Below are 10,627 nucleotides of genomic sequence, written 5' to 3'. Positions count from 1 at the left end.
GCACTCATCTTCAGTTGTGAGAAGTAATGAGTTTCTACCATGGAAGTATTGTAGGCTATTATTTAGTTATAAGCACTGGGTTTCTACTGTTTCGACCCGGTTTATCTCGCGAGGTTAAGTCAACGCGAGATTTGGTTGCGGCCAACAAGTTTGCAGCCAAATATCAGGAAGGAGGGAGGGCAGGACTGGGATTCCAATTGAGATAATAAGTTACAGTTAAGGGGTTGTAGTTCAGTGTGTGAACGGGCCGGAATGCCAAAACTGCATTCCAAAGGCCGCCTACAAATTAATGAAGTAGGAGCGTTGACAAAGTGAGCTAGAGTTTGAGAAACGTCACATTCAAGACCTCAGTGCAGAGTGAACGGTCACCTTACTTTGTATACACACTGGACCCGAAAGTTCGCCAGCGCTTCATTCGCGGAGCCCATCGGTGGGACTTCCCTTCAACAACCTACGTCGACGACTAATCTCTTTTATCCTACGGGGCAACGAGTCTCATTGGTTACGCGTTTGTCTCGCCGGGAAAGTGTTGTTTTATCGCTTGTCCGCACACCCAACATTGCTGAAATTGTAACCTCGTAAGCTGAGGATGTCTTTCCACCCGAGCGCGACCGAATTCGAGGGAACTCAAAACTCTTTAGTGAATGAACGAAACCGAGCAGGCATCTCGGACACCTGTGCATGTCCGAGTAGTACTGGGCTTAGTAACGCTGTGTCGGTGTCCTTGGGCTTGGACTCGGGGTCTTCTCAGCAAAACAACATAAATCATACCTCTGGCTGTGCTTTTGCAGAGTGCGTGCCGACTCTGGGAAACACTCCCCCTGAAGTGTCGGAGTTAGGAGCGGCTGTGAGCGTGACCTTAGAACTGAGCGGGGACCCGCCGAATGAAGTCAACCCGAAAGCAGACGACTTTGAGCAAGTGTGCCATGACATCTATCGGGTGAGCTGTATGGACCTGCTCAGATCAAGCGAAATGGACAGCTCGCGGACCCTGGCGCGTGGCCCGGCGATAGCCCGATATGTCTGCAAGGAATCAAACTTGTTTATGGCCCCAGCGGATGAGCGGCCGGTCCCCTCTCAGGTGGACGAGCTCTTACCTTTAAAGCCGTATTCTGCATACTCTGCAAGTCCAGCCCTATTCAGAGACACGGCAGGTGTATGGTGCGTCAGTGAGCGCATATACACCGGCCGAAGCGAGCCGGAGAGAGGCGGATTGGGCGGACATAATGTGTTCTGTAAATACTGTAACTACGGACAAGCTTCTCTTGGATCCAGGCAGCAATGCTATTGTGTCCCCTACCGCGACGGTGGGAAAGGTGACATGCGAGCAGGGATGGCACAAGGGTATGGCCAAGTGGAAAGTTACCAAAGTGCATTTCCACAAAGGCATGCCAATAATGCCACTATCAAGACCGAAGCTACCGGCTGGCTGGATTGTACAGATACGAGTTTCAGGTAAATAACACATTTCATATGAACAATATTTTATACTGATTTGTTTCTGTTTGGCGTCAGACCATGATGGTAATCCTGGTAATTGTTTTGGTAACAAAAGGCTTAAAGGCTGAATGGGTGGTTAGGCCTATTTATTATTATGTAATAGCTACCCAGAGCCTAAATAAAACAGATTTATTGTATCAGAAACAAAAGGACAATAGCCAGTCTCATATTCACAGCTTTATCTGTCAAGCTGCAAGTTCCAATGATTGTCACCCATCTCCATCTTCATTCAGTTATCCTTCCTTAAAGGCAGCTTTGCCCTAAAATGTGCTTGGCTGACCTGATAATCTCTTGACATCTATGCAAAAGGCTTTAGGATGTACAGGATTGGACTATGGCTGTGAAGGCTGCACAAATCACTTGAATCCAGTACGCTATAAAACACCATTATTTCTTTTTATTATTATTTCATTATTTCAATTACTTAGATGCATTGTAGAACCATAGTGTGGCTGGAGAGGAAGTTACGGTGCAGTATGCACCCCTATCAGCAATAAATCATTTGCACTCCCACAACTCCAAGTGCTCTTGGCCTTGGCCAAGTGGTGTTTCACACACAACTCAGCTAAATCAAAGTTTGCCTTTTCCCTAACTTAACTGAACTGTCCCTATTTCTGCTGTGGCTAGCTGTACACACACAATACGAGTTAATCTATCAATGTCACCATAAACAAGAGATACAGCACCTGTTGCAGATCCTGTGCCTGGAATGGGAGAAAATACACTGGATTTCCTTTTATTGATACCCATTAAACAGTTAATAGGCTTACTCTGTATAATCCTTTAGAAACAGGTTAATTGCTGGTCATCATCTATGACTGGAATGACTCAACTAGATGTATTAATCATAGAATGTCCTTATCAATCATGAGGTGGGCAAAGCTCTTATTAAATTTGGATTTAGGGAATTACTACCCCAAGTTTCATGACAAGTAGCCTAACAGACTCAGACAGAGGGCAAACTTAGTGACCCAAATCTGATCATCATTCATTCTTCATTTTAACCCTTACACACTATTACATTAGTGTGTGTGTGTGTGTGTGTGTGTATGTGTGTGTATGTGTATGTGTATGTGTGAGTGTGAGAGAGAGAGAGAGAGAGAGAGAGAGAGTCTGGTTGTACAACCCTATTATCAAAGGTATTTAGTAACTGGTGTGTGTTGGCATTAAAGCCTAAGGTAAAATTGTTGTTGAAAATGCTTTGTGTCTTATCTGTACACACATATGGTGTAACCAGATTGGTATCAAATCTGTTATTGATTCTCCTCCTTACAAACCAACATTTAATTTCTCTGCCACAAGAAAGTAGGCTAACAATGCACACCAGCTTGAGCAACATCTTAGCAAGACAACAGTAAACATGTCGTCTCCCACAAATCATGAAGTCCCCGTCTGGGCCAACCAATAACAAATATGTCCCCTTGTTTTGAGCTGTAATTGTAGTTCCCTTGGCCTAATTGGTGTCATTTTGAATGCTGGAATGCAGGGATGAGATGCATCATTTCCACAAGTTTTGTCAAAATATGATCAGTGGTGTCTGAGATATTGCGCATGACACATGGATTAGCCTTCAAATGATCTAGTGCCCCCCTTGGGCCAATCAGTGTAATTTTGGTGGTGTGAACAGTGGTGAGATGCATCATTCCACTGACAAAGTCCAACAAGTAAACATGTTGTATGTTCTATGTTGTAGCACCCCACTTAGGCCACTCAGTGCAATTTTAAAAATGTCATAATGGAGCAATGAGACACATCATTCCCCTAGGTTTCGTCAAAATCCGATCTGTGGCATCCAAGGTATTGTGTGTGACAGGCGGACGAGTGAATAGATCTAGATCCCCCAATTTCAACAATTTCAGCATGGGGGACAATTCTATCTAAATATGTGTGTGTGTGTGTATGTGTGTGTGTGTGTGTGTGTTCAGATATGAGGGTTTGTTCCCAGGTATGAGCGTATACCTGTCTGACCGGAGAGTGTGCCAGGTGTGTGGTGACGATGCCTCAGGTTGTCACTATGGAGCAGTCACCTGTGGCAGCTGCAAGGTATTCTTCAAGAGAGCCGCTGCAGGTGGGTCTGACATACACACACACACACACACTAAAACACACACACTCACACACGAATGCACGTAACACAAACATGCTCAATTACTCGCTCGCTTATTCTTACACCCACTCACTCACTCGCTCATGCAGGCAGGGCACAGTGACCGAGGATTATGAGGGTGAGTTATTTGTTATCAGTTCACACCCACATGTTGTTGCTATGAGCGGTAGCTGAGGCATTGCTGAAGTACCTCCCTCATCCCCAGGACTTCTGTGTGTGTGTGTGTGTGTGTGTGTGTGTGTGTGTGTGTGTGTGTGTGTGTGTTTGCGTGTCCCCATCAGGTAAGCAGAACCACCTGTGTGCCAGCCGTAACGACTGCACCATTGATAAGCTGAGGCGGAAGAACTGCGCCTCTTGTCGTTTAAAGAGGTGCTTCTTGTCGGGGATGAGCCTCAAAGGTGAGGAACTCAAAATTAGGATAAAATGAGAGAGAGAACGAGAGGAATACTTGTGGCGTGCATTTAGAAAGTGAGGTCAGGGCGGTCAGATACCTTAGATGTGTTGGATCTGAACTTACTGATCAAATGTTCCAGCTTAAATACACTGTTACAAATGTATTTCAGCAGAGGCCAAAAGAGTGTTCTTAAACACAATGGCACAAATGACAACCCTCCCACAGTGTTATGGCATCGAATAACTCCACAGGCTATTATTCTTTTAAGGATGCCCCCATGTCTGCTACGCTGTTCATTCTATAATAAACAGAGGAAACAGTCCAAAGTGGTGGCTGTTTCCTTTTTGTTGTATCTTTTTCTCCTCTACTTGTCATAATTGTCTGTGTTGGATTCTAGGCCGTAGACTGAAGGCAGCCGGCCAGACAAGGAGTGGAGAGGAGGAGCAGCCTCAGGCTACGTGGGGAGCTGGGAGGGAGGATGGAGTCACGGAACCTGGGAGTGCAGCTGTTGAAGCTCAAGGTGAGTATCGGTGTTACCCATGCTGTACTGCCATCATGATGAATCAAGGCATATAGTCGAGATTGTGCGCGCTTCCCTTGGAACAGATGCATGACTCATGAGCACATATTGTAAAAAAAAATAAAAAAAAAAGTTTGGATTTATTTTTGTAAAGTTCTGCTGCGATGCTGCTCAGTTTGTCATTCTGAAGTGTCTGTGGTTGTAGCATCATCCCAGGCCCTGGCTCTAGGTCCTGCCCCCAGCCTACGTTCCTGCCTATCCCTGCTCAGCATCCTGCAGGCCATCGAACCGGCTGTGGTCAACGCAGGACATGACCACGCCCAGCCAGACAGCTCCACATCCTTGCTTTCCAGCCTCAATGAGCTGGGAGAGAGACAGCTGGTTAGTGTGGTGCGCTGGGCCAAGGCGTTACCAGGTAAAGTAGTCTGGGCCAACACCTTACAAGAGAAACATTGAGGTGTAGGTAGGGTGTTTATGCCAGTTGATGTGTGCTAAATTGTTAGCCTAGTTATTGCAGGTCCAGTTTAATCCTAGATAAACCATTAGTCAATGGCACCTCAACAAGGTCGTGCCATGCAAAAAACACTGCAAGGTCTGGCTGTCAGCAAGGTTAAGTAAGAGAGTGGAAGACAGCTTGGCAAGACAATGTACAAGAGACAAACATTTAACTCCAAGTCCACAGTAACCAGGATGAGCTATGCATTGATAAAATCTAAAAAATGTTGTGCCAGGTTAACCAAGTCATGTCACCACTGTTAGCACTGGGCAACGCTTCATACCTGATAAACAAGACCTCAAGAGGCCTTTGCCTGAAATCCATCCAAGTTAAACTAGCATATTGAAGCAGTCAAAGTCATTATAAGTAATTGCTGTAGGGTCAGATACAAACTGTCACCAAGCCAACAGTTATGAAAAAAAAAATATCATGCCACGTAGACCCGCCTGTTTCTGATATTAGCCACTAGAGGGGGATATGTTCATATTTAACCCAAGAGTGACAGGCTCAGTAGCCAGCCGTGAATATCCATACTGTGCTTTCTCTTTTGTTTTCAGTATGAAGTCTTCACACAGTTTTTCATTGACTCATAAAGTGGTATTTTATCATGTTTCATTATATTGTTCAACTTAACATGACCAGAGGTTTGATGAATTAAATGTTGGTAACAGGTTTCCGTGACCTGCATGTGGATGATCAGATGTCAGTGATCCAGTCATCGTGGATGGGGGTGATGGTGTTCGCTCTGGGCTGGAGGTCCTGCACCCTCACCAACGGCTCCATGCTCTACTTCGCCCCAGACCTGGTCTTCAATGAGTAAGTCACTGAAACATTCAATTCATTTAGCATCCCTCTTAGAGATCTCAGCCTAACATTTAATTGCTTAATTAAATAAAGTTATTAAAATGTTTGTCCACTTCTTCTCAAACCGGGATCAGTCTCTGTATCAAACAAACTTTGTTTGGCCCTAGACTGCTGTGGTAATCGTTGTGACAACTTAGTTTGTTGGACTATCATTGGAAAGAAAAACACACAGTGGAATACAAGCTTCAGATGAACAAAAAAAAAATCACACAAAGAACTGTCTGGTGTCTTTTCAGCCTAGACAGTAAACAAGTCTATTTTGTTCTTACCTTTTCCTTGCATCTGCTACATGTGGCCACAGAGGGATCACCTCAGTTGATGATTTATTCCAATTTATCATTGCAAATTGCCGCTGCATTGAGCTGTTTTTTCATCTTGACACTCGTTTTGATTCATACCACATCCTCTTCCAGCCTCTATCAAAATACTTGTGACAGCTAAACTACTGTCTTTTATCTTTTTGCTGTACTGCTAAAAACTTAACACAGAGTTTGTCAACTCCAAGTTACATGATATACATAAAGAACATTTCTACTGCCTGTTATCAGTAAGTTGTCTTCAGAGTAGAGCAACGTTGAGAGAGGATGGTGCTTAGAATGCTAAACCAAGCCAAGGGCCCTTGGAGCGGCCTACACTTGGCTGATGTTTCATGCAGCATTAGCAAAGCACTCATTCTGTCTGCATTAGACCTCTGTCACTCTGACTGGCTGCTACTGACCTGCATGGTAATGGATATGCCTGCCCTTGTTGCTGACCCTCATTTTTCTCTGCCTCTCTGTCTCATTCTCTTTTTCCATTATCCATCTCACTCATTTTTCTCACCTCTGCTGCTTTTTCCTCTTTCCTTTCGCTCTCTTTTCCGCTGCCATTAATTGTCTTCTTCCTTTCATATTTTTCTCTGTCTGACCCCATCTTCGCTACTCCCTTCCCCTTTTCCTCGCACTTAATGCTCTCTCCTCTCCCCTCCCACTGTTCCTCCATCCCTTCCTCGCAGCCAGCGGATGGAAGTGTCCAGTATGTACGACCACTGTGTGAGGATGAAGCTGCTGTCCCAGAGGTTCTGCATGCTGAGAGTCACCCAGGAGGAGTTCCTCTGCATGAAGGCCCTGCTCCTCTTCAGCCTGCGTGAGTCCATCGGGACCATGTCTCAAATAATAGGTTGACTGTCAACTCGGCAAGTGAAATACGAGTACAATAGAACGTAACCTTAGTTCAGAGCATTGATGGAAAAGATAAAGTCCATGGGGATTAATGTTGTGTTCTGGCTTTGTGGTCACAGTGCCAGTGGAGGGCCTGAGGAGCCAGCGTTGTTTTGATGAGCTACGGACCTCCTACATCAAGGAGCTGGACCGCTTGGCTAGCCACCACGGAGAGACCACCCGTACACAGAGACTGTTTCAGCTCACACAGCTGCTGGACTACCTCCAGCCGGTAATAGACCCAGCTCCACTTCACATGCAAAAACACATCGTACCCTGACTCTGAACTAGCACAGAAATGTCGTTTTAGCTACCAATAACTGGACTACTTCTAGCTGGAAATAGATTAAAGTTCACCCCACACATACAAAAGCACCACACTTGGCGTACAGCCGTATGTATATAGCGTTGACTTATAATAAACTAACTGGGCTAGCTCAGGATATTTAATCATTTCATTGCCAGGACTTTTAAATAGTTTGGTTCGCAAGGACCGATAAATCACCACATTTAAACCTTTATTGTCTTTCAATGACACAGAGAGACTTATACACACTTTTATATCATCTTACCTTGACTGCTTTAATGCCTTCTACTCTTGCCTCAATTGACAAGCCGTGGCACAGCTCCAGTTTGTGCAGGATTCTGCTGCCATCGACCCAAGGCTTAACACACATCACAGATTCACATCACTCCTACTTTAGCCTCTCTATACTGGTTGCCTATTACTTTTAGAATCGATTTTTAAGATTTTACTGATCACTCCCTCCGATCGTTTTAATACCCTGTGAGCTGGAGCGCAGCCTGAGATCCTCTGGCGGGGCCCTTCCGGCCATTTCACAATCTAGGCTGAAGATCAGGCCTTTGCGGTTCAGCCCCCTAGGCTTTGGAAGGCCCTGCCTGCGGAGCTTAGACTGACAAAATGCATGTCATCGCCTCCTAAAGCTCATGTTAAAAGACGATTTGTTTTGGGTTATTTTATTTCCTTTTATATGTGCATGTTTTATTCTTTTTCAGTCAAGTGTGGTACAGAGTTTATTGTCTTCTTCTTCCTATCATTATTTTTAGGATTATTATTATTATTAGTAGTAGTAGTAGTAGTAGTAGTAAGTTATTATTCTGTCATAACTTAACCAGTGCACGTTCTCTGTCTGTGTCTCTCTCTCGCGCTCTGTCACTCTCCCTCTCTCTCTCTCTCTCTCTCTCTCTCTTTCTCTCTCACTCTCTCAGATTGTGAAGAAGCTGCACCAGTTCACCTATGATCTGTTCATCCAAGCTCAGTCCCTGCAGACACGTGTCAGCTTTCCAGAGATGATCTCGGAGATAGTGAGCGTTCATGTGCCCAGGATCCTCACAGGCATGGTCAAGCCCATCCTTTTCCACAAAACAGCCTAGAGCACATCTCAGCCAAGTGCTTGTCCCATATATCTTCATTTTAGCTTCTACACCCAGTCCTTTGACCATTTTTGGTATATCTGAAATAGCTGGAGAGGGTTAAATTATGAGGTAAAAGCCCCACTTTACCTACAGGGTGTCAGTGGGGCATAGTGGTGCTGTGGGTGGATATTTAGAGAGGGGGATACTTTCTTCTAATCTATTGTAATTTAATAATATCTACTCTCAATTCTTCTTGCTACCTATTCACTATATCACAGACATCAAATGTTTCTCAAACTGAGCTGATTACGTGATTACAAACTATATTTTACTTGAGTCTAATACGTTTTAGCATGCATTCCTCCATATGAGCTCATGAATGGTCAACCTCCTTGCATGTAGGATTTTTTTTGACTGTTGATAATGATAATTGACAAGAGGCAATACGTTTTGAGAGGTAAGACACTAAACACAGAAAAAAAATATATCTATCTTCAGTCATCACCATAGTTTCTCTGTGTAGTAATATTTTTAGCTCTTTCACAATGCATATAAGTGATTGTGTATACCTGAGGTGAACAAAATCGTCTGACAGTTCATGAAGTGTGGTGGTATGCATGCTAAAAAATGTAAGTGTCTCACCCATGTGAAATATTTCTTTAGGTCAACTCTTGATATTCTCTACATTTATATATAAATATATAAAAGCATTTTTGAGGGCTGTCCCCAATCATAGAAATGCTTAGTCGACTAATAGTCGTAAGAGTTTGTTGACTAAATGAAAAGGTGACTTAATCGACAAGTCTGTAAAATAGATTTTCCTATCTTAAACTTCCTGCACCTGATTGCATTCATGCAAATTGATCTCTGAATTTCGAGACAAATGGACAGGTTTATATTTCTGAATATTGCTGTGATACCAAAGATGTTTCTAATTTTGGAGGAGATATCTCAAACAATATGGAAAAAATAGATAAAAGTAATGAATTAACTAAAAATAAGACCCCAATAGCTTATTAGTCGACTAACACAAGAGGTACTGGGGAAACTCTATTTTTCTTGTTTTGTTATGTTTGCTTGTTTTTGAGTGTAATACTTTAATCCAAAGTATGTTTTGCCCTGAAAGGACATTTCGGTCTGTTGTAATTTTTCTACTGTTGTATTTTCACTAAAGTGTTGTTTGCAAGTGCTATATTCTGTGTATCATTATGCATTCAATGCAGCTGCAGCTAATGACTTTCAGAAAGCGATATTTTGCTGAACATTAAATGTCCAGCTAAGAGACTGCCCATTTGTTACAACACATCCAGCTTTATATGTAATAGAATATGAAGCATGAGTGTACATTTGTATGTAAATAATGAAGGCAGAATGAAATGAAATACACACCATATGTTGCATTATTTTCCATATGGCACGGATCTCTTTAAGGTGTGGTCTCTTTTGAATGCTTGCTAACGATAATACAGTCACGTCCCTGGTGTTCTCTGGCTCCTAGACTCATTTCTGAAACAGTTGAATGATTTCTTCAATGTTTTTTTATTTGTTGTGCAGAAAGGCGGACAGGCAGGTTATGCAAAGCGTCAGAGAGGCAGACAGGCCTTTTCTGCCACTGTATTATCTAGCGTCAGGATTGTGTCCGCCTCCACCCAGCCAGGTAATAGATTCCAGCAGGAACCCAGAACATTCCACAGAGGGCTGGCTGGTCATGGGAGGAGGACAAGCTGATATTATCTATTTGCCCGTCTGTGAGAGACAGGCATGTGTGCGGATCATAAATTGCCGCCTATGTTTTAGTACCATCTAGTGGTGGCGGTGCAGTCTACAGCTTTAAATCAAGCTCGGCAGTAGGACGGCATCTGTTGGATTTGCTGACATTTACTTTGTAGTGTAATTGGACACGAAAGCACTTAGCGTTTGAACAAGGTTGCTGTTGAATTATAGAAGTCATGGGGAGAGGGATTACGCAGCATGATAGATGCCCAGTAATGAATGAATGTATTTCAATCAAAAGAATAATTCAGGGTTCGAATCTTGGAGTCTATCTTGTGACAGACAGTAAGGAGTCTGAATTTTCAGATGTGGTTTGGAAGTGTGAGGCACTCCTGATTGGAACATATTATTGTAAACTTTACTGGACCACTTTTGTTGCATTTGTGCTTCTTTTTGT

At 43.4% G+C, this 10,627-nt stretch overlaps 1 protein-coding gene across 2 annotated transcripts; it reads left to right on the top strand.

Annotated features, from left to right (window-relative positions):
* Window positions 1-246: 246 nt before the first annotated feature.
* LOC139665244 (progesterone receptor-like) lies at window positions 247-10,072 on the top strand. 2 transcript variants are annotated; one of them, XM_071544239.1, is made up of 9 exons: window positions 247-1,455; window positions 3,426-3,568; window positions 3,889-4,005; window positions 4,399-4,521; window positions 4,727-4,936; window positions 5,689-5,833; window positions 6,876-7,006; window positions 7,161-7,312; window positions 8,311-10,072. In XM_071544239.1, the coding sequence occupies exons 1-9, from the start codon at window positions 590-592 to the stop codon at window positions 8,473-8,475; spliced, it is 2,052 nt and encodes a 683-aa protein (XP_071400340.1). In that variant the 5' UTR covers window positions 247-589; the 3' UTR covers window positions 8,476-10,072. The 2 variants fall into 2 exon arrangements, with proteins under 2 accessions (XP_071400340.1, XP_071400341.1); XM_071544240.1 differs by lacking the exon at window positions 8,311-10,072 and having other exon boundaries at window positions 6,876-7,055; window positions 7,161-7,292.
* Window positions 10,073-10,627: the final 555 nt, after the last annotated feature.

The sequence above is a fragment of the Centroberyx affinis genome, unplaced genomic scaffold (genome assembly GCF_046629955.1).
Source record: "Centroberyx affinis isolate AG114_WGS23_722 - 3 ecotype Tasmania unplaced genomic scaffold, CSIRO-AGI_Caff_v1 ptg004503l_1, whole genome shotgun sequence".
Classification (NCBI taxonomy): domain Eukaryota; kingdom Metazoa; phylum Chordata; class Actinopteri; order Beryciformes; family Berycidae; genus Centroberyx; species Centroberyx affinis.
This window is presented reverse-complemented; position numbering and strand designations above follow the sequence as displayed.